Source organism: Saccopteryx bilineata, chromosome 4 (assembly GCF_036850765.1).
Source record: "Saccopteryx bilineata isolate mSacBil1 chromosome 4, mSacBil1_pri_phased_curated, whole genome shotgun sequence".
Taxonomy (NCBI): domain Eukaryota; kingdom Metazoa; phylum Chordata; class Mammalia; order Chiroptera; family Emballonuridae; genus Saccopteryx; species Saccopteryx bilineata.
This window is the reverse complement of record NC_089493.1, coordinates 136,155,835-136,181,229: the sequence shown is the minus strand read 5'-3', so window position 1 is coordinate 136,181,229 and position 25,395 is coordinate 136,155,835. Positions and strand designations below refer to the sequence as shown.

Sequence of the window (25,395 nt, the reverse complement as noted above, 5' to 3'; positions counted from 1 at the left end):
ATCCATGTTGTTGGAAATAGCAAGATTTCATTTTTTTTATGGCTGAGTAATATTCTATTGTATCTATGCACCCCATTTTCTTTATATATTCTTCCATCAATGGATTCCTTGGTTACAGCCCTGACTTGTCTACAGTAATAATGCTGCACTGATCATAGCATTCATATATCTTTTCAAGTTAGTGTTTTTATTTTATTTTTTTGCATAAATATTCAAAAGTAAAATTGCTGGATCATCTGGAAGTTACATTTTTAATTTTGTGGGGAACGTCATACTGTTTTCCATTCCCACCAACAGTGCACAAAGATTCCTTCTTCCTTCACACCCTTGCAAACACTTGTCTTCTTAATAATAACCATTCTAAAAGGAGGTGGTATCTCATTGTGGTTTTATTTTGCATTGATTAGTGCTCCTGAATACCTTTTCATGTATCTGTTGGCCATCTGTATATCGCCTTTGGAAACATGTCTATTCAGATCCTCTGCCCATTTTTTGAACTGGGTTCTATAGTTTTTATTTTTATTTTTTTATTACTAGTTATATGAGTTCTTTATATATTTTGGATATTAACCCCTTATCAGATATATAATTAACAAATTATATTCTCTCCTTTACAAATATTTTCTCTCATTCAGCAGGTTGCCTTTTCATTTTGTTGATGGTTGCCTTTGCTTTGCAGAAGCTTTTTACTTTGCCATAATTCCACTTGTTTATTTTTGCTTTTGTTACCTTTGCTTTTGGTGTCAAATCCAAAAAAAAAAAAATCATTGCCAAGAAGTGAAGTCAAGGAGCTTTTTTGCCTATGTTTTCTTCTAGGAGTTTTAAAGTTTCAGGTCTTATATTTAAACCTTTATTTTGAGCCTGACCTGTGGTGGCGCAGTGGATAAAGCATCGACCTGGAAATGCTGAGGTCGCTGGTTCAAAACCCTGGGCTTGCCTGGTCAAGGCACATATGGGAGTTCATGCTTCCAGCTTCTCCCCCCTTCTCTCTGTCTCTCTCTCTCCTCTCTAAAAATGAATAAATAAAAATTAAAAAAAAATAATAAACCTTTATTTTGAGTTAGTTTGATGTATGGTGTTAGATAGTGGTCCATTTTCATTCTTTTCTGTGTGGCTGACCTATTGTCCCAACATTTGGGGAAGAGACTATCCTTTCCCCAATGTATATTCTTGGCCCTCTTGTCATAAACTAATTGATCATACCTGTGTGAGTTTACTTTTAGGCTCTCTATCAAAGGGACATTTTTCAAATGTAAACCAAATCTCCTTTAATGGCTGCCCTCTACATTTAGGGTATAATCTAACTTTCTAACCCATACCTGGAAGGCTCTAAATATACTGGCTCCTGATCCATCTCACTCCAGCTTCACCTCTAGCTACTTTACATACTAATTACCATTATTCCAACTAGATTTGCCAGCTTTTAGTTCCTTCAATTCACCAGTCTCCTAAGTCGCTTTGCAACCTACATTTGCTGGTCCTACTACAAGGAATACCCATCATCTTCTATTCGATGTCTTCAATTTGTTCAGATATCAGCTTGAATTTCACGTTCTCAGTGAGACTTTGCTTAATACCCCAACACTCAAAATGATGAAAAGTGGGTTCCTTCCTCTGGAATCTAATAAGCATTGTATGTGTTTTGTTTATAATACTTAATCACAATTTAGAATTATTAATCTGTATATTTCTTTGTTCAATGTCTACCTTCTCTTAAAAGGTGCCTAACTGCAGAAACCTGAAGATGGCAGCGGAGTAGGCGGATGCATGGACACCCAGCTCTCACCACCAAACTGGAATACAAATCAACTTAGGAAAAATCAGCGTGAAAAACCAACTCTGGACTACAAGAACAGCTCTCAAAAACCAAGGAGCAAAGAAGAAGCCACAACAATCCTGGTAGAGAGTGCCTGAATCTTCCCCCCCAGGAACAAAGGGGGGGGGGTGGTGAGGGTCAGAGCCCAGAGCAGATCTCACCCCAGGGAAAAGAGCAGAAAATACTGCTCACAGCCATTTGCCTGGCGACCAGGGAAAGAGGTGTGTTGAAGACCAGCTTATCTCCCAAGTGGAAAGGAAAGAGAAAGGGACAGACTGTGAGGGGCTAAGCAATGCAGGAGACGACCTAAAAAAAGCTGACTCATCCGTGCTGGAGGCTGGAGGAGGAACTGATCCTTCCCCACAAAACAATACTGAATTGCTTCTGGATCAGAGATCTCCAGACATCTTTTCAGCTCCAATCAGTGCAACAAGACACAGCTGAGCCTGACCTGTGATGGCGCAGAGGATAAAGCGTCGACCTGGAAATGCTGAGGTCGCCAGTTCAAAACCTTGGGCTTGTCTGGTCAAGGCACATATGGGAGTTCATGCTTCCAGCTCCTCCCCCCCTTCTCTCTCTCTGTCTCTCCTCTCTCTCTCTCTCTCTCTCTCTCTCTCTCTCTTCTCTGTCTCTCCCTCTCCTCTCTAAAATGAATAAATAAAAAAAATTTAAAAAAAGGATTGTTATATTAAAAAAAAAAAAAGACACAGCTGAAAACAAGAAGTGGGGAGGAGGGGCAGTAACTCAGGTCTCCATGGAAATCTGAAATACACCTCCCCCTACTAAAGCTAACAAAACACTCTGCCCCCAGAGAGATTAGTTAGTGGAAGAGGCCTTCAGAGTCTCAGGTTACACCCACCACATGCCTGGATACAGTATCAAGGAAGCCCCCTGCTGAGATCAGTAAACAAGACTATCAACTGTTAAGAAAAGAAACAAATCGCCCTGGCCAGTTGGTTCAGTGGTAGAGCGTCGGCCTGGCGTACGGGGGACCCGGGTTCGATTCCCGGCCAGGGCACATAGGAGAAGCACCCATTTGCTTCTCCACCCCCACCCCCTCCTTCCTCTCTGTCTCTCTCTTCCCCTCCCGTAGCCAAGGCTCCATTGGAGCAAAGATGGCCCGGGCGCTGGGGATGGCTCCTTGGCCTCTGCCCCAGGTGCTAGAGTGGCTCTGGTCGCGGCAGAGCGACGCCCCGGAGGGGCAGAGCATCGCCCCCTGGTGGGCAGAGCGTCGCCCCTGGTAGGAGTGCCAGGTGGATCCCGGTCGGGCGCATGCGGAAGTCTGTCTGGCTGTCTCTCCCCGTTTCCAGCTTCAGAAAAATACAAAAAAAAAAGAAAAGAAAACAAACAAATCAAGACTTACAAGCTGCCCAAATCCGAAAGTGGATTACAGATAATAGCTGATACCAACCCAAAAAGACCTAGAAATAACAAAACTGAAAACTGGAGGCAGACAACACAAAGCCTAGACTCAACCAACTCTACAAAGAAAACACAGACAATAAGAAGACAAAAATGTGCAATCCAAATGAAACCTTCAGGAGATGAACTGAGTAATATGGAAATAATCAAACTTCCAGATGTGGAGTTCAAAATAATGATTGTAAGGATGCTTAGGGATCTTAGAACAACAATGGATGGTCATTATGAACAACTAAATAAAGAAATAGCAAGTATAAAAAAGAATCAGTCGGACATGACAAATACAATATCAGAAATAAAGACCACAATGGAAGGAATTAAAAACAGGATAGATATAGCTGAGGATCGAATCAGCGAGTTGGAGGACAACTGGAATGAAAGCAGAGAAGAAAAAAGAAAAGAGACTCAAAAAGTCTGAGGAAACACTTAAGAGAGCTCTGTGACAACATGAAGAGAAATAACATCTGCATCATAGGGCTTCCTGAAGAAGAAGAGAAAGCACAAGCGACAGAGACTTTGTTCAATCATATCATAGCTGAAAACTTCCCTAAGTTAATGCAGGAGAAACTCTCACAAGTTCAAGAAGCACAGAGGACTCCATTAAAGAGAAACTCAAAGAAACCTACACTAAGACACATCATAATTAAAACGCCAAAGCTAAGCGATAAAGAGAAAATATTAAAAGCTGTGAGAGAGAAAAAAGCTATCACCTATAAAGGAGCCCCCATAAGGATGACATCCGACTTCTCAACAGAAACACTTGAGGCCAGAAGGGAATGGCAAGAAATATTCAAAGTAATGCAGAACAAGAACCTACAACCAAGACTACTTTATCCAGCAAGGCTATCGTTGAAAATCGAAGGAGAAATAAAAAGCTTCCCAGACAAAAAACAACTCAAGGAATTCATTACAACCAAACCAATGCTGCAGGAAATGTTAAGGGGCCTGTTGTAAACCAATAAAAATGGGAAAAAATATAGCAAAAGAGGAATACAGCTTTAAAGAATAAAATGGCAATAAACACACTACATATCAATAATAACCTTAAATGTAAATGGATTAAATGACCCAATCAAAAGACATAGGGTAGCTGCGTGGATAAGAAAACAGGACCCGTACATAGGCTGTCTACAAGAGACACATCTTAAAACAAAAGATACTCATAAATTGAAGGTAAAAGGATGGAAAAAAACATTTCATGCAAATGGAAATGAAAAAAAAGCTGGGGTAGCAATACTTATATCAGACAAATTGGACTTTAAAACAAAGGGTATAGTAAGAGATAAAGAAGGCCACTACATAATGATAAAGGGAGTAATCCAACAGGAAGATATAACTATTATAAATATCTATGCACCTAAAAATATAAAGCAGACTTTGATGGATTTAAAGGACAAGATCAACAGCAATACTATAATAGTAGGGGATTTCAATACCCCACTAACATCACTAGATAGATCCTCAAGAAAGAAAATTAACAAAGAAACAGCAGACTTATTGGACACACTAGATCAACTCGATGTAATAGGTATCTTCAGAACCTTTCACCCTAAAGCAGCAGAATATACATTCTTTTCAAGTGATCATGGTACATTCTCTAGGATAGACCACATGTTAGGGCACAAAAGTGCTCTCAACAAATTTAAGAAGGCTGAAATCATATCAAGCACTTTCTCCAATCACAACGGCATGAAACTAGTAATGAACCACAACAGAAAAGCTCAAAAACTCTCAAACACATGGAAACTAAATAGCAGGTTATTAAATAACAAATGGATTAAGAATGAGATCAAAGAATAAATTTTTAAAATCCTAGAAAATAATGACAATGACCATACAACAACTCAAAATTTATGGGACACAGCAAACGCAGTACTGAGAGGGAAGTTCATAGCACTAGAGGCACACTTTAAGAAGCTAGAAAAAGCTCAAATAAACAACCTAACCCTGCATCTAAAAGAACTAAAAAAAGAACAGCAAGTAAAGCCCAAATGTAATAGAAGGAAGGAAATAATAAAGATCAGAGCAGAAATAAATGACATAGAGGCTAAAGAAACAATACAGAGGATCAATGAAACTAGGAGCTGATTCTTTGAAAAGGTAAACAAGATTGATGAACCTTTAAGTAGACTCACCAAGAAAAAGAGAGAGAGGACTCAAATAAATAAAATTAGAAATGAGAGAGGAGAAATAACAACTGACACAACAGAAATACAAAATATTGTAAGAAAATACTATGAAGAACTGTATGCCAAAAAACTAGACAACCTAGATGAAATGGACAAATTCCTCGAAACATACAATCTTCCAAAAATCAATCTGGAAGAATCAGAAAACCTAAACAGACCGATTACAACAAATGAGATCGAAACAGTTATCAAAAAACTCCCAACAAAGAAAAGTCCGGGCCTGATGGCTTCACAACGGAATTCTACCAAATATTCAAAGAAGAACTAACTCCTATCCTTCTCAAACTATTTCAAAAAATTCAAGAGGAAGGAAGACTTCCAAGCTCCTTTTATGAGGCGAGCATAATTCTGATTCCAAAACCAGGCAAAGACAACACAAAGAAAGAAAATTACAGGCCAATATCTCTGATGAATATAGATGCTAAAATCCTCAACAAAATATTAGCAAACTGGATCCAACAATATATGGAAAAAATCATACACCATGATCAAATGGGATTTATTCTGGGGAGGCAAGGCTGGTACAATATTCGTAAATCAATCAATATGATTCATCACATAAACAAAAAGAAGGAGAAAAACCATATGATAATTTCAATAGATGCAGAAAAAGCATTTGATAAAATCCAGCACGCATTCATGATCAAAACTCTCAGCAAAGTGGGAATTCAGGGCACATACCTCAACATGATAAAAGCCATGTATGAGAAATCCACAGCCATCCTCATACTCAATGGGCAAAAATTAAAAGCAATACCCTTAAGATCAGGAACAAGGCAGGGGTGCCCCCTTTCATCACTCTTATTTAACATGGTCCTGGAAGTCCTAGCCACAGCAATCAGACAAGAAGAAGAAATATTATAAAAGGCATTCAAGTTGGAAAAGAAGAAGTAAAACTATCATTATTTGCAGATGATATGATATTGTATATAGAAAACCCTAAAGTCTCAGTCAAAAAGCTACTGGACCTGATAAATGAATTAAGCAAAGTGGCAAGATATACAATCAATACTCAGAAATCAGAGGCATTTTTATATGCCAACAATGAACAGTCAGAAAGAGAAATTAAGGAAACAATCCCCTTCACTATTACAACCAAAAAAATAAAGTAACTAGGAGTAAACTTAACCAAGGAAACTAAAGACTTGTACTCAGAAAATTACAAAGCATTGATCAAAGAAATCAAGGAAGATACAAACAAGTGGAAGCATATACCGTGCTCATGGTTAGGAAGAATAAACATCATTAAAAAGTTTATATTACCCAAAGCAATCTATAAATTCAACGCAATACCAATTAAAATATCAATAACATACTTCAAAGATATAGATCACATATTCCAAAAATTTATATGGAACCAAAAAAGAACACGAATAGCGTCAGCAATCTTAAAAAAGAAGAATAAAGTGGGAGGTATCACACTTCCTGATATCAAGTTATACTACAAGGCCATTGTACTCAAAACAGCTTGGTACTGGCATAAAAACAGGCATATAGATCAATGGAACAGAACAGAGAACCAGAAATACACCCACAGTTCTATGGACAACTGATATTTGACAAAGGAGGTAAGGAAATACAATGGAGTAAAGACAGCCTCTTTAACAAATGGTGTTGGGAAAATTGGACAGCTACCTGCAAAGAAATGAAACTAGATCACCAGCTTACACCACTCACAAAAATAAACTCAAAATGGATAAAAGACTTAAATGTAGGCCGTGAAACCATAAGCATCTCTAGAAGAAAACATAGGCAGTAAGCTCTCTGACATCTCTCGGAGCAATATATTTGCTGATTTATCTCCACGGGGAAGTGAAATAAAAGACAGGATAAACAAATGGGACTATATCAAACTAAAAAGCTTTTGCACAGCTAAAGACAACAAGAACAGAATAAAAAGACAAACTACACAATGGGAGAACATATTTGACAATACTTCTGATAAGGGGTTAATAACCAAAAGTTATAAAGAACTTGTAAATCTCAACACCAGAAAGACAAACAACCCAATCCAAAAATGGGCAAAAGAGATGAATAGACACTTTTCCAAAGAGGACATACAGATGGCCAATAAGCATATGAAAAAATGCTCAACATCACTTATCATTAGAGAAATGCAAATTAAAACCAGAATGAGATATCACCTTACACCAGTCAGAATGGCGCTCATCAACAAAACAACACAGAATAAGTGCTGGCGAGGATGTGGAGAAAAGGGAACCCTCCTGCACTGCTGGTGGGAATGCAGACTGGTGCAGCCAGTGTGGAAAACAGTATGGAGATTCCTCATAAAACTGAAAATCAAACTGCCTTTTGACCCAGCTATCCCACTCTTGGGAGTATACCCCAAGAACACTATAGAACGGCTCCAAAGAGAAATACAGTCTCATGTTTGTGGCAGCATTGTTCACAATAGCGAAGATCTGGAAACAGCCCAAGTGTCCCTCAGAGGACGAGTGGATTAAAAAGCTTTGGTACATATATACTATGAAATACTACTCAGCCATAAGAAATGATGACATCGGATCATTTACAATAACATGGATGGACCTTTATACCATTATACGGAGTAAAATAAGTAAATCAGAAAAAACTAAGAACTATATGGATCCATACATAGATGGGACATAAAAATTAGACTCAGAGTCATGAACAAGAATGTGATGGCAAGGGGGGTTGGGGGGTGGGGGGAGGGGGGATGGGGCGAGGAAGGAGAGGGGGGGTGGGGAGCGGAGGGGCACAAAGAAAACCAGATAGAAGGTGACAGAAGACAATTTGACTTTGGGTGAGGGGTATACAGCACAGTCAAAGGTCAAAATAATCTGGAGATGTTTTCTCTCAACATATATACCCTGATTTATCAATGTCACTTCATTACATTTAATAATTAAAAAATAAAAATAAATTTAAAAAAGGTGCCTAATTGCGGGCATCAAGAGAACAGAGAATGATAAATTCCAAGTGCCTAGTACTCTGTAGATAGTTATTTGTGCAAATAAACATACTTCAAGAACATTTTGCAATGCTTATTTTTTTTATCAGATTGAAAAAAGTGTCCAGATAATGGTGAAGAAATTAAAAAAAAAAAAAAGGCACAATCCTCAGAAAATTGAGAAATGTGTTAGTAATTACAAGGCTACAATAAAACCTGGCAAAGTCATTTTGTTTATTTTGTTTATTTTTTTCTTTACAGGGACAGAGAGAGAATCAGAGAGACGGATAGATAGGGACAGACAGACAGGAACAGAGAGAGATGAGAAGCATCAATCGTCAGTTTTTCATTGCAACACCTTAGTTGTTCATTGACTGCTTTCTCATATGTGCCTTGACCACGGGCCTTCAGCAGACTGAGTAACCGCTTGCTTGAGCCAGCGACCTTGGGTCTAAGCTGGTAAGCATTTTTTATTTTGCTCAAGCCAGATGAGCCCACACTCAAGCTGGCGACCTCGGGGTCTCGAACCTGGGTCCTCGGCATCCCAGTCCAACACTCTATCCACTGCGCTACCACCCGGTCAGGCTGGCAAAGTAATTTTAAAAGGCACCTATTATGCCACTGCAGTAGGTGCTGAAGATAAAGGTATAAATAAGACAATGGACTACAGCCAATATATCTATTGTTTTATTGACTGAATTTTAGTTAGGAAGGAGGGAGGGAGAGAGGGAGGGATGGATGGAGGGATGTTTCTGTATGTGCTCTGACTGTGGACCAAACCAGCAACCTTTGTGTATCCAGACAACACTCTAACCAACTGAGTCATTGGCCAGGGCTCAATTTTTTCTAATAACACAAATTCTCAAATACAAACTGCCAAGTCTCAAAAAAAAAGTATGTTTGCTTTAATAGACAATTCTACTGTAAAAAAGCTTTCCCAAAGTATTTTGTTTTCAGTTGTTTACTGAAATGTTAGTAAAAATTGTCAATTTGGGGGAGGGGAGAAAACACAATTCCAAGATTCCATTTCCAGATTACAGGTACAGGGGACTGATTCTTTATACCAGAAAAAATAATGGCAATATAGCAGCAGCAAAGATAACCATAATTACCTAGGTTTTTTTGGCTGATGAAGTCAATGTGCTACTAATGCTAAAGCAGTCATAAAATATTTCAAATATAAAATTGCAAGTTAACAGAATAGATTCTCTTGCTACCATTGCAGAGTAGGGAAAACATGATAGGTTAAGGACTGTAAATTTAAATGGCATTGCATCTTGAGACAAATAATTTTAGACAAGTAATTTCACCTCTCTAGGTCACACTTTCCACATTGTAAGACGGGAGGTTTGGACCAGATCCTTTATAAAGATCCCTGTAGTTCTAGTCATCTCTCTCAATACAATCACATAAATAAAAAAATAAATAAATGTCAAACTAAAATGTTCTGTGATACTAGACTGATGACAAATAAGGCAAGTGTTTTTTACCTTAGAAAATATATTAAAAATTCAGGGCTCTGAATTATAAAAGCATGGCAAAGATATTTTACATTAATGAACAAAAATACCATAATTAAAATTTTATTCACTTTTGCCTGACCTGTGGTGGCGCAGTGGATAAAGCGTCGACCTGGAAATGCTGAGGTCGCCGGTTCGAAACCCTGGGCTTGCCTGGTCAAGGCACATATGGGAGTTGATGCTTCCAGCCCCTCCCCCCTTCTCTCTGTCTCTTCTCTCTCTCTCTCTCTCTCTCTCTCCCCCTCCCTCCCTCTCCTCTCTAAAATGAATAAATAAAAATTTAAAAAAAATTTATTCATTTCTTTAATTAAAATATTTAACATTAAATTTCAACCAAATCAATAATGATGCTCACCGATACAGATATGTCCTCATTTTTTCTCTTAACACTGGAGTCAAACAAGACATTTCTCCCTCGTCTTTCACAGTCTTGATATACAATCAGTCGAATTTGGCTTGGATCAAACTCCGGCAAAGGCCAACTTTAAAGAAAAATAAAGATTCATTAGAGTTATTTTAATAAACTATTTCACATAAATTTCTAAAATAAAACCTATATTAACAGAAACCAAAGCTGTATTATGGCTCAATTCAACCATTTCATTTAGGGCTGTAAACTTACATAGCTATGAAATTTTAGATTTAAAAAATAATAAAAGTTGTGGCAAGTTATCCCTTGGTGCATATAAAATGTAATTATCCCATATTAATCTAAAAACAGCTAACTTAAAAATATGTAAGTACATTTAACATAACAAAAATACATATTGATTTCATGGCACAGACATAAAGGTAAGCCATCATTTAAAAATTGTTCTGTGACTTTCATTTTCATTCATTCATTTAGTGTTTTTCTGAAGTGAGAAGCAGGGAGTTAGAGAGAAAACTCCTGCATGCACCTGACTGGGGCCACACTGGCATGGCCACCAGGAGACGATGCTCTACCCATCTAGGGTATTGTTCTGTTGCAACCAGAGCCATTCTAGCGCCTGAGGCGGAAACCATGGAGCCATCCTAGCACCCGGGCTAACTTTGCTCCAAAGGAGCCTTGGCTGCAGGAGGGGAAGAGATAGAAAGGAGAGGGGAAGGGTGGAGAAGCAGATGGGCTCTTCTCCTATGTGCCCTGACCGGGAATCGAACCCGGGACATCCACACACTGGGCTGACACTCTACCACTGAGCCAACTGGACAGGGCTATGACTGTTTCTTTAATATGTAAATGCAAAAGTAGTTTAAAACTAAGTACTTATAAAATAATAACAAGAAAGTAATGTAACAAGAAAGTAAAATAATTCACAAATGTGGTGCGAATTCTCATATATAACTGGTGTGAGTAAACAATGACACACTCTCTTCAAAGAACAATCTTTTAAATAATATGCTAGATAAAATCTAATAAAACTGAAGTTGACCCCAGCAATTCTTTTCCAGAAAAGTTTGCCATTATGCACCAGCCTTTTCGTAACAGCTGAAAAAAAGCAACAATTTAAACATTCATCAACAGAAGAATGGGTAGATATTATGATTTATTCAGGCTATGAAATACTATATAACACAATAAACATCAGCTATAAGCAAAAGCAAACCACAGCTACCATATTTTTTCATTTATACAACGCTAAAGTTTTATTTAGTGATGCATCACTTTAAGAACTATAAGGAGCCCTGGCCGGTTGGCTCAGCAGTAGAGCGTCGGCCTAGCGTGCGGAGGACCCGGGTTCGATTCCCGGCCAGGGCACACAGGAGAAGCGCCCATTTGCCTCTCCACCCCTCCGCCGCGCCTTCCTCTCTGTCTCTCTCTTCCCCTCCCGCAGCCAAGGCTCCATTCGAGCAAAGATGGCCCGGGCGCTGGGGATGGCTCTGTGGCCTCTGCCTCAGGCGCTAGAGTGGCTCTGGTCGCAACATGGCGACGCCCAGGATGGGCAGAGCGTCGCCCCTGGTGGGCGTGCCGGGTGGATCCCGGTCGGCGCACGCGGGAGTCTGTCTGACTGTCTCTCCCTGTTTCCAGCTTCAGAAAAATGAAAAAAGAAAAAAACTATAAGGAAAATGAAATGATGGCCTTAACTTTTGGAAAGTGGTTACCTCTGGGAGTAAGGTTGGGGTGGGATAGAATAACCAGGAAGGGATATACCAGGTAGATTGGGGCACTATGTTTTGTATTTTGACTAGGCAGTGCTTAATAGATTTCCACATTACAGTTAAAATTTAAAAAAAGTCACTCCATTTGTTTTATGTGCTATTATAATACATTTATTTCAGAATTTAAAAGATTAATGAAGTGAGAGAGATAGAGAGGAGAGGGAAAGAGAAAAAACAATAAACTGTGAATAACAATCCGGTGAACTCAACACACTACAACTGATGGAACAATGGTAGTCACTAAAAAGCACCCACTAGCTATAGAAACAAAAAGTCATTTGTGATCACAGTAAGGACAGCTAAGGAGTAAAAGAGTACACGAATCAGATTGTAGAGGATTGAGGAGTGAATGGTAACAGAAAATAATGAGTTTTAAACAATTATCAAGGGAAGAGAAAGAAAAGGAATTATGAAGTAGAGTGATATCTATCTTGTCATTATAAAGGACACATCTGAACATGTTTACATATTGATGACAGAATATGAAATGGAAGGGAGATGGTGACTGATAAAGCAAGGCTTCTGAGAGAGTGGAGGAGAACAGGATATAGAGTACAGGTGAAACGTTTAGCCTCAAACAGAAGAAAGGATAACCCCTAAACTAAGATGGAAAAAAAGGAGGTAAAGATGCAAATAAGCACAAAATATTTGTAGACAGAAAGTAAAATGTTGAGTAAATTCATGTCTAAGAGCCCTATTTCCTTTGTAAAGTAGAAAGGAAAGAAATAAAGAAGTTGTAAAATATGGGAATAGTAGAGAGTAAACAGTAGTTGTGAGAATGAAAATATGTTAACCAGAAAACATACGATTCTGGGAAATGCTGCAAGTGTACATGAGGTTGAAAACTATGACTATGTACCAGCAACAAACTAGTTGGGTCATTTTCTCCCACAAACACTCAAGTGCTTGAATTTGGATCATATTGAGCCCAGGAAAGGATTTGGATATGTAGACAGAACAAAAGGAAAGAATGGACATGGGGATACAGCAGAAGACTCAAGAATACAGCTGAAAGAATGGATAATGGAATCTAAGCTAGTTAGGGAAGACAGTAAAGGTTGAAAGTCAACAAATTTGAAGAAAATCGGGGCACTGTGGTCAAAGTGCTGAAATAACATGAAGCGATACTGTGCAGAGGCAGGGAAATGAGAAAAGGAGACTATAATCACAGGATAGATACTAGAGTTTAAGATATAGAGGTAGAACAATTCATTCATTCATTTAATAGAGTTATGTGCCGAACACTGGTTAGGGTTAGATAAGAAAGAATCTGCTCTAGAACCAAAAAGACAGTAGTACCTAAGTAAATAAATAAACATGTTAATTTTAGGTAAGTGGCAGGTGAAATAAATCAAAACAGGAAATCAACGAACTGTGACAGAAGTGGTAGTAAGAAGATAATTGATAATGAGAAAACTTGAGGTACAATTTACATAAAATACAGACATTTCAAGTGTATACCTTCATTAGTTTTGGAAAATGTGTACACCTGTATAACATGATTGTAATCCCAATAAAGATGTAGAACATTTCAGACACTCCAGAAGTTTCCTTCAGATACCTTTCTAGTCCATTCACTTCATACCTCACCTCTGGCCAATCAGTTTTGATTTCTATAATCACAGATTAGTTTTAGCTGTTCTAGAACTGCATATAAGTGGAATTATCAGTCTGAATGCTTTTGTGTCTAGATTTTCATCTCAACAATAATTTGGAATTCTTCTGTGATATTGTGTGATCAACTCATCATTTCTTGTTATTTCTGAGTAGTACTTCAGTGTAGGAGTATATTCTAGTTCATTTATCCAATCTCCCATTGACTGTAGTTTGGGGTATTCCCAATATTTTGCTAGCATGAATATTATTGCAAAGGACATTTTTGTGGCAGTCTTTGGGAACATGTATTTTGTTGGGTATGTATGTACCTGAGAAAAATTGCTCAGTCATAGCTGCCAAATAATTTTCCAAAATGGATGTGCCCTTTTACACTCCTAACAACAACTCTTAAATGAGAGTTCTAAGTGCTTTATATTCTTATCAACAATTGGTGTGACCTGGCCGGTTGGCTCAGCGGTAGAGCGTCGGCCTAGCGTGCGGAGGACCCGGGTTCGATTCCCGGCCAGGGCACATAGGAGAAGCGCCCATTTGCTTCTCCACCCCTCCGCCGCGCCTTCCTCTCTGTCTCTCTCTTCCCCTCCCGCAGCCAAGGCTCCAATGGAGCAAAGATGGCCCGGGCGCTGGGGATGGCTCTGTGGCCTCTGCCCCAGGCGCTAGAGTGGCTCTGGTCACAACATGGTGACGCCCAGGATGGGCAGAGCATCGCCCCCTGGTGGGCAGAGCATCGCCCCATGGTGGGCGTGCCGGGTGGATCCCGGTCGGGCGCATGCGGGAGTCTGTCTGACTGTCTCTCCCTGTTTCCAGCTTCAGAAAAAAAAAAAAAAAAAAACAACAACAACAACAACAAAAATTGGTGTTATTGGTTTTTTTAATTTTAGTCATTTTAATGATTGTGGAAGGGTTTTAATTTGCATTTCTCTGATAATTAATAAATACTGTTAGCTCAGAAGTATGCAGTGAAGAAACACACACAGCTACAAAGGCAGGCTGGAGCCACAGCAACACTCAGAGCCATTTCAGGAAAACATGTAAGAACCTCATCATTCAGGCAATGAATAAACAAAGGTGTTTAACAATAGATGACAACATCATTCATTGACAAGATCATCACATTGACAGAAACTTAAGAACTGAAAAGAGAGGGAGGTCTAGAAGTACCTGAACCAAGGAATAGAACTGAAGACAGAAAAGGACAGAGCTGGAAGTGATTCAGGAGACAGAGATAGGATCTGGGAGACAATGTGGTGAATGATGAAGAAAATGACTGACTCTGTTTTCAGATTTGATTAAAACAGTTATCATTAAACAAGGTAGAGAATATGGGGTGGGAGGGAATGAGGATGTTAATAGGCTGATTTAAAGTGACCTAAGACAACAGCAGAGCAATGTCCTATTGATTAATAAAAAATGGTCTTAGAGCTTAGAAGAAAGGCTGAAACTAGAAATCTAGACAAAAGAGTCAATGACACATAGTTGGTAATAAAATTATTTAATTGAAAAGAAAAAGGAGCCGATGACGTCAGAGTAATGGCGGAGTAGGAAGCGATACCGATAAATCTCCCCCAAAACTCAACAAGATCTTCAACCAGAAACAGAAAAACCTATACTTGGAGCCTCCAGATGCTTCACAATACACCCGAAGGTATGGTCGAGTGAAAAATTGGCTAAATATATAACCAAATCCTGAAGGAAATAGGGAGTAAGAAATGCTCCGCCTTCCTCACTAACCTAAACAGGGCGGCTTTCTCTGGTAACTGTGAATATAGAAACTGAGGCGGGCAAAGGGGGTGAATACATCCAGGCCGCGCACAAAAGGCCGAAGCAGGCTGTGGCTCGGAGATCCTAGCGGAGGAAAAACTGTTCCTGTGGCAAGCCGGGCAATACAAACTCGCGCCAAACCCAAACAAAGAAAGACAAGCAGGGCAGCCATTTTACCCGTTCTCCTGGTTGGTGCGCAGTTAGTGGGCGAGAGATCTCTTCCTAAGCCCCAGAAGTGGGTGTCCGTGTTGCCCCACAGAGAGGCAGGGTCAGAGGCCTTTCTGTGGGCCGAAAGCAGAATCTCTGGGCAGCCCCAGCGCCCTGGGAAAGCCGCGCACGGGAGGGAGCGAGAACTAATTCCAACGGTGGAAATTTTCCGTGCTGGTGAGCGTTTCACTCAGGGAAACGCGGCCGGCCTCATATCCTGGTGTGCGTGCGCAGATAGGTAGTGAGCGATTCCTCCGAGTGCCTCGGCAGTGCGCGCCCGTGTTATCACACTGAGGGGCAGAGTCAGGGGCCTTTGTGTGGGCAAAAGCGGAATCTCGGGCCGCCCCAGCGCCTTGCAAAAGCCGCGCACGGGGACGGAGCGAGAGCAAATTCCAGCGCTGCAAATTTCCATGCAGTTGGGGGTTTCACTCAGAGCGTGAGACTACTGGCCGGATATCCTGGTCTGCGCGCGCAGATAGTGAATGAGAGTTTCCTCCAAGCACCCCGGAAGTGGGTGCCCGCCTGTGTTACCGGACAGAGTGGCAGAGCCAGATGTCTTTGAGTGGGCGGAAAGCCCGCCTGATTATGCTAGCAGCTCTGACTGACTGAGCCTTACCCAGAGCCCTGTGCTGAGTGGAAATAGAGTGGGGAGTTGCCAGCTCTTTGAACTTCTTACTATCCAGGCAGAGGCACCAACAACCCCATAGCTGGATTATCAGGCTACTAATTGAGGAAGGAAAGACTAGGAGAAAGGCTCCAGGAACACGGACTCTCTCACTGTCAGAGCCTATGAAAGCTAATGAGCCTTGACTCCCAACGAGACTAAAGCACAATACATGACATTGCCATAGAGACTTATCAACTGCAAACCTCTACCTGAGCGTGCCAAAGGGGCAGAACCTGGGGTACAGAGTCACCGACCAGGAAGAGGGAGAGAAAAGAAAAAACAAGAAGATAACCTCTCAAAATCAAGAATAATCTGCAGACTTTATAACCTATCCCATTTTATTATATTTGTTCGTTTGTTTCTCTTATCTTCATTCTTGATACTTTTTTTCCTCCTCCAATTTGGCCAATTAACTCTCTGCCGGTCTTACTCTCTCCTCTCCTTGAACTACACTACCCATAAGTGTTACATCTCCCATTATCTTTTTTCTCCTCTTCCTTTCTCTCTATGAGGGTTGCACTCCAAAACCCTTAACTCTCTCTCTCTCCTTTCCTTTTTCTTCTTTTACTGGTTCCCTCTTTTTTTCTCTCTCTCTCTTTCTTTTCTCCCTCTATATTAGTTTCTTCCTTTCTCCTTTACATCTCCTCTCATTCAAACCTCAATAACAAACAAATTATCTTATCTGGGACTCAAACTTATGTTTGTGGCATTTTGGGGTTTTTTTACTTCACCTTTTTAACTCACTAGCAGTGCTCCCATCCCTGGCTCTCCATTTTATCTAGTTCTTGTTCCACTAAATACAATAGTATTTTTTTAATTTGTCCCCCCATTTTTCTGTTCTCTTATTCCTCTCATCATAACTCTTAGACAACACCAACACCTAAAAGCAAATCATTTTATTCTTGACCCAAATTTTTTCCTTATTTGCTTTTTGTGGGTCCATACCGCCCCCCCTTTTTTTTTTCCTTTTTTTTTTTTTTTTTCCCCCTTTATTACTTTTCCCCAATTCAGGACCTCCATCACAGGCATTGTTTGTTATAATTCACAGTTCACCACAAGATTTTCTCAAGAAAAAGGGGAGAGGAGAGGAAAAAAGGAGGGGGGGAATAATTTCCTTTTTTTAAAAATTATTATTTTATTTTTCTTTATTTCATTATTAATTTTTTTTTTAAAACAACTCTTTTTGATTTTTTATTTTTTAACTTTTTATTCTTTATTAAATCTCATTAATACTATCAACAAAACCACCCTCAGATGCCATTAAGGAAGAGAAAATCGAATATCATGGATACAAAAGAAAGAGAGGTAACACAGCTAGATGAGGAAAAATCTATGGAGAAAAAATTTAATATGTTGGAAACCTTGGAGCTAAATGACAGAGAATTCAAGATAGAAATCCTAAAAATCCTCCGAGATATACAAGAAAACACAGAAAGGCAATTTAGGGAGCTCAGAAAACAACTCAATGAACACAAAGAATATATGTCCAAAGAAATTGAAACTATAAAAACAAATCAAACAGAGATGAAAAACTCAATTCACGAGCTGAAAAACGAAGTAACAAGCTTAGCTAATAGAACAGGTCAGATAGAAGAGAGGATCAGTGAAATAGAAGACAAGCAACTTGAGGCACAACAGAGAGAAGAAGAAAGAGACTCAAAAATTAAAAAAAATGAGATAGCCCTACAAGAATTATCTGACTCCATCAAAAAGAATAACATAAGAATAATAGGTATATCAGAGGGAGAAGAGAGAGAAAATGGAATGGAGAACATACTCAAACAAATAATAGATGAGAACTTCCCAAGCCTGTGGAAAGAACTAAAGCCTCAAATTCAAGAAGCAAACAGAACTCCGAGTTTTTTTAACCCCAACAAACCTACTCCAAGGCATATCATAATGAAATTGACACAAACCAACAGCAAAGAAAAATTCTCAAGGCAGCCAGGGAAAAGAAGAATACAACATATAAAGGAAGGCCCATTAGATTATCATCAGATTTCTCAGCAGAAACTCTACAAGCTAGAAGAGAGTGGACCCCAATATTTAAAGTCCTGAAAGAGAGAAACTTTCAGCCACGAATACTATACCCATCAAAGCTATCCTTCAAATATGAAGGAGAAATAAAAACATTCACAGATACAGAAAAGATGAGGGAATTTATCATCAGAAAACCCCCACTCGAGGAATTACTAAAGGGGGTTCTCCAATCAGATACAAAGAACAAAAAAAAAACAGAGCCACAAGTAAAAGCTCCAAGAAGAACACAATAAAACCAAATTTAAACTGTGACAACAACAAAAAGAAAGAGGGGGAGAAGATGGAGATTAACAGTAGCAAAGGACGATGGAGTGCAAAAGTACTCACAAAATAGTTTGCTACAATGAACAGGGTAGGGACCCTTTTCATTACTCAAAGGTAACCACCATTGAAAAAACCACCACAGAAGCACATGAGATAAAAAAGATAGCAACAGAGGAAAGATGTATGGAATACAACCAAATAAAAACAAAAGATAGAAAAACGAAAGAGAAGGATCAAACAAGACACAAAACTAACAGAAAGCAAGATATAAAATGGCAATAGGGAACTCACAAGTATCAATAATTACACTAAATGTAAACGGATTAAACTCACCAATAAAAAGGCACAGAGTAGCAGAATGGATTAAAAAAGAAAATCCAACTATATGCTGCCTACAAGAAACTCATCTAAGTAACAAGGATAAAAACAAATTCAAAGTGAAAGGCTGGAAAACAATACTCCAAGCAAATAACATCCAAAAAAAAGCAGGTGTAGCAATACTCATATCGGATAATGCTGACTACAAGACAGGAAAAGTACTCAGAGATAAAAATGGCCATTTCATAATGGCTAAGGGGACACTGAATCAAGAAGACATAACAATTCTTAATATATATGCACCAAACCAAGGAGCACCAAAATATATAAGACAGCTACTTATTGACCTTAAAACAAAAACTAACAAAAATACAATCATACTTGGAGACCTCAATACACCGCTGACGGCTCTAGATCGGTCATCCAAACAGAGAATCAACAAAGACATAGTGGCCTTAAACAAAACACTAGAGCACCTGGATATGATAGACATCTACAGGACATTTCATCCCAAAGTGACTGAGTATACATTTTTCTCCAGTGTACATGGATCATTCTCAAGAATTGACCATATGTTGGGCCACAAAAACAACATCAGCAAATTCAGAAAAATTGAAGTTGTACCAAGCATATTTTCTGATCATAAAGCCTTGAAACTAGAATTCAACTGCAAAAAAAGAGGAAAAAAATCCCACAAAAATGTGGAAACTAAACAACATACTTTTAAAAAATGAATGGGTCAAAGAAGAAATAAGTGCAGAGATCAAAAGATTTATACAGACTAATGAAAATGACAATACGACATATCAGAATCTATGGGATGCAGCAAAAGCAGTGATAAGAGGGAAGTTCATATCACTTCAGGCATATATGAACAAACAAGAGAGAGCCCAAGTGAACCACTTAACTTCCCACCTTAAGGAACTAGAAAAAGAAGAACAAAGACAACCCAAAAGCAGCCGAAGAAAGGAGATAATAAAAATCAGAGCAGAAATAAATGAATTAGAGAACAGAAAAACTATAGAAAAAATTAATAGAACAAGGAGCTGGTTCTTTGAAAAGATCAACAAAATTGACAAACCCTTGGCAAGACTTACCAAGGAAAAAAGAGAAAGAACTCATATAAACAAAATCCAAAATGAAAGAGGAGAAATCACCACGGACACCGTAGATATACAAAGAATTATTGTAGAATACTATGAAAAACTTTATGCCACTAAATTCAACAACCTAAAAGAAATGGATAAATTCCTAGAACAATACAAACTTCCTAGACTGAGTCAAGAAGAAGCAGAAAGCCTAAACAGACCTATCAGTAGAGAAGAAATAGAAAAAACCATTATAAACCTCCCCAAAAATAAAAGTCCAGGCCCTGACGGCTATACCAGCGAATTTTATCAAACATTCAAAGAAGACTTGGTTCCTATTCTACTCAAAGTCTTCCAAAAAATTGAAGAAGAAGCAATACTTCCAAACACATTTTATGAGGCCAACATAACCCTCATACCAAAACCAGGCAAGGATGGCACAAAAAAAGAAAACTACAGACCAATATCTCTAATGAATACAGATGCTAAAATACTAAACAAAATACTAGCAAATCGAATACAACAACATATTAAAAAAATAATACATCATGATCAATCTCAAGGATGGTTCAACATACGTAAAACGGTTAACGTAATACACCATATCAACAAAACAAAGAACAAAAACCACATGATCTTATCAATAGATGCAGAAAAGGCTTTCGATAAAATACAACACAATTTTATGTTTAAGACTCTCAACAAAATGGGTATAGAAGGAAAATATCTCAACATGATAAAGGCCATATATGATAAACCATCAGCTAACATCATATTAAATGGCACTAACTGAAGGCTTTCCCCCTTAAATCAGGAACAAGACAGGGTTGTCCACTCTCTCCACTCTTATTTAATGTGGTACTACAGGTTCTCGCCACAGCAGTCAGACAAGACAAAGAAATAAAAGGCATCCATATCGGAAAAGAAGAAGTAAAGGTATCACTTTTTGCAGATGATATGATCCTATACATCGAAAACCCCAAAGAATCCACAAAAAGACTACTAGAAACAATAAGCCAATACAGTAAGGTCGCAGGATACAAAATTAACATTCAGAAGTCAATAGCCTTTCTATATGCCAACAATGAAACAACTGAGAAGGAACTCAAAAGAATAATCCCCTTCACGATTGCAACAAAAAAAATAAAATACTTAGGAATAAACATAACAAAGAATGTAAAGGACTTATATAATGAAAACTATAAACCATTGTTAAGGGAAATTGAAAAAGATATAATGAGATGGAAGAATATACCTTGTTCTTGGCTAGGAAGAATAAATATAATCAAGATGGCTATATTACCCAAAGCAATATACAAATTCAATGCAATTCCCATCAAATTTCCAATGACGTTTTTTAAAGAAATAGAGCAAAAAATCATCAGATTTATATGGAACTATAAAAAACCCCGAATAGCCAAAGCAATCCTAAAGAAAAAGAATGAAGCTGGGGGCATTACAATACCTGACTTCAAACTCTATTATAGGGCCACGACAATCAAAACAGCATGGTATTGGCAGAAAAATAGACACTCAGACCAATGGAACAGAATAGAAAGTCCAGAAATAAAACCACATATATATAGTCAAATAATTTTTGATAAAGGGGCCAACAACACACAATGGAGAAAAGAAAGCCTCTTCAACAAATGGTGCTGGGAAAACTGGAAAGCCACATGCAAAAGAATGAAACTGGACTACAGTTTGTCCCCCTGTACTAAAATTAACTCAAAATGGATCATAGATCTAAACATAAGACCTGAAACAATTAAGTACATAGAAGAAGACATAGGTACTCAACTCATGGACCTGGGTTTTAAAGAGCATTTTATGAATTTGACTCCAATGGCAAGAGAAGTGAAGGCAAAAATTAATGAATGGGACTACATCAGACTAAGAAGTTTTTGCTCAGCAAGAGAAACTGATAACAAAATAAACAGAAAGCCAACTAAATGGGAAATGATATTTTCAAACAACAGCTCAGATAAGGGCCTAATATCCAAAATATACAAAGAACTCATAAAACTCAACAACAAACAAACAAACAATCCAATAAAAAAATGGGAAGAGGATATGAACAGACACTTCTCCCAGGAAGAAATACAAATGGCCAACAGATATATGAAAAGATGCTCATCTTCTTTAGCTATTAGAGAAATGCAAATCAAAACAGCAATGAGATACCACCTCACACCTGTTCGATTAGCTATTATTAGCAAGACAGGTAATAGCAAATGTTGGAGAGGCTGTGGAGAAAAAGGAACCCTCATACACTGTTGGTGGGAATGTAAAGTAGTACAACCATTATGGAAGAAAGTATGGTGGTTCCTCAAAAAACTGAAAATAGAACTACCTTATGACCCAGCAATCCCTCTACTGGGTATATACCCCCAAAACTCAGAAACATTGATACGTAAAGACACATGCAGCCCCATGTTTATTGCAGCATTGTTCACAGTGGCCAGGACATGGAAACAACCAAAAAGCCCGTCAATAGATGACTGGATAAAGAAGATGTGGCACATATACACTATGGAATACTACTCAGCCATAAGAAATGATGACATCGGAACATTTACAGCAAAATGGTGGGATCTAGATAACATGATACGAAGCGAAATAAGTAAATCAGAAAAAACCAGGAACTGCATTATTCCATACATAGGTGGGACATAAAAGTGAAACTAAGTGACATTGATAAGAGTGTGGTGGTTACGGGGGGGAGGGGGGAATGGGAGAGGGAAAGGGGGAGGGGGAGGGGCACAAAGAAAACAAGATAGAAGGTGACAGAGGACAATCTGACTTTGGGTGACGGGTATGCATCATAATTGAACGACAAGATACCCTGGTCTTGTTATCTTTGAATATATGTATCCTGATTTATTGATGTCACCCCATTAAAAAAATAAAATTATTTAAAAAAAAAAAAAAAAAGAAAGTTGCTCAGGACATCGTAGATGATAAAGGTGCACATCACACACACACACATGCACAGGTAATAGATGTGTTCACTAACCTTAATGTGGTAATAATTGTACAATATATACAAGGTGGGGATGAGGTAGATTTATAGTTGTTCATATGAAAAACCATATAATAATTAAAAATAATAACACAAGAATAAACTGTGTTTCACGTACTCACAACTGTAAAAAATACTTTTACCCCACCTTGTAATTTTATCAACTCATCACATTATGTACCTTAAACTTACAGTCATTTGTCAATTATATCTCAATAAAGCTGAAAAACAAACAAACAAAAAAAAAAAAAAAGAAAAGAGAAAGGAAAGTGAAGGACTAATAAACTAGAATTTTAAGACCCAGTAATATTTTAGGAACAGAAAAAAGAAAAGCAGGAAAGCTAAGAAGATCAGTAAACACAGACCACTGGAGACAAAAGAGAAAACTCATGGTAAAAGGTCATTTCAAAAGTCAAGTAAGATGAAGATGATAAAAAGAATAGTACATAGTGCCAAATGCTGCAGAAAGGCCAAAATTTTTAAAAACTACAAGTGTCTATGAAATTCATCAATGTGGTGGTCTTTAGTACTCTTCAAGAACCATTCCAGTGGAGAAATACAGTGTAAAAAGGAGCTTAGACTTAGGGACATGCCTGAATAAGAACAGAGATGGAAATGACAAAGTTTATATTTAAATGAAAATCTTTTGCGAAGTTGTTTTGACCTTACAAAAGAAATTCCTTGAGTCAATTGTTGTTCAAAAAAGAAAAGCTGGTCAAAGTTATCTGGGAGGACATTTGTACTTCTTCAGATCTTCAGAGTATGTACCAGAAATGGAGAGGTTTCTTCTAAAGCCGTAATGGTGAACCTTTTTATAAAAACCACCCACTTTTGGCCTGACCAGGTGGTGGTGCAATGGATAGAGCGTCGGACTGGGATGCAGAGGACCCAGGTTCGAGACTCCGAGGTCACCAGCTTGAGCACTGGCTCATCTGGTATGAGTGAGGCTCACCAGCTTGCACCCAAGGTCACTGGGTTGAGCAAGGGGTTACTTGGTCTGCTGTAGCCCCACAGTCAAGGCACATATGAGAAAGCAATCAATGAACAACTAAGGTGTTGCAATGAAAAACTGATGATTGATGCTTCTTCTCATCTCTCTCCATCCCTGTCTATCCCTCTCTCTGTCTCTGTAAAAAAATAAAAATTAAAAAAATTAAAAAAAAAAAAACACAAAATGCCCACTTTTGCAGTGCTGGTCAACCTGGTCCCTTCTGCCCACTAGTGGGCGTTCCAGCTTTCATGGTGGGCGGTAGGGGAGCAACCAAATGGCGCTGCGAACTGCAGTTCAGGCTACAGGCTGAGAACCAACAACAGCTTAAACTGAAACGAGTGCTGATTGTTTTCGAGAGCTGCAGTGTGAAATGCAGGCTGAACACCAACAGTGCCTAGAATTGGCACAGTCCCTTGAGAAGGAATTACAGGTCCAAGAGTTGCAGTTTGCCCTAGAAGCTGAATGTTGGCAGCAACAGTTGTTAGAGAAACAACTGTGAGTTCAAGCGCTTGAGTTCCAGCTTCAAGCTGAAAGCCAGCAGCTGCAAGAGCCAAAGCAGTCGCTGAAGGAGCAGCATCTATGTTGGTGGAGTGGCTGAGCTGATGGTAGCAGGTGCTTCCAACTCCTCCTCTTCTGAAGATGAGGTGGTTCGGGCTGAAACTGCCATCTGCAGACTCAGAGCCCAGCTTGTAGTTACCCAGAAGGTAAAAACACAGCAGCCAAGAGTGCCTCAGGGGCAGGCACAACCCTCCACACTAGTAGAGTCTGGCCCTACACCCAGACAGAGTTGATGGAGTTGGGGGTGAAATTCAGGCAGAAACCCACTGAGTCCCTGGCAAGTTGGTTGCTGTGGTTGTGAGACACAGGGGGTGGATGGCATCATGCTCTCTGGAACTGAGATAGAGAAATAAGCCACCATTATCACGCACTCCTCCTTGAGGTAGCATCTTCAAAACTGCCATGACAACCCAGGAAGTTATACCCTATTAAAATGGGTGACGGATGCCATTTGTATAGTCTAGCAAAATGCTGGAGACTTGCCGGGGGCAGTGAATCAGTGGCAGTTGTATTCTGAGAAGTGGCAGGTCCTCCAGTAACTAGGAATGAAGAATGCTGCTTTCAACCTGAAGGCCCTGTGGGCCAGATGAGGAAGTATTTATGGCAGGAATGAGGGACCATATTCTCTGTAGGGCTCATCAGCCCTTTTTGGGTCACTAGTGGCTATCTTGAGCCCCTATGCGGGGCAGCCCATCAATATGGTTACACAGATGGTGACAGATTTGAGGGAGGTGGAGGCAGCACAAAATAATAAAGCTGTGTGAGCTATGGCCTGTGCTGCCCACCTTCCTACTCTCAACCAACAAGAGAAACAGGCCTATAAAGGTTACCTGAACACAGATTTGGG

The 25,395-nt window shown here is 39.0% G+C and overlaps 1 protein-coding gene across 2 annotated transcripts in view; it reads right to left on the bottom strand.

The window, feature by feature from the left end:
- FNIP1 (folliculin interacting protein 1) overlaps nucleotides 1-25,395 on the bottom strand; it is a 195,481-nt gene that overhangs the window by 98,724 nt on the left and 71,362 nt on the right. For both annotated transcript variants that reach the window (XM_066278448.1, XM_066278449.1), the window contains exon 2: nucleotides 10,235-10,361. In XM_066278448.1, coding sequence (XP_066134545.1) covers nucleotides 10,235-10,361 — 127 coding nt within the window. The remainder of the gene's footprint in view (nucleotides 1-10,234; nucleotides 10,362-25,395) is intronic.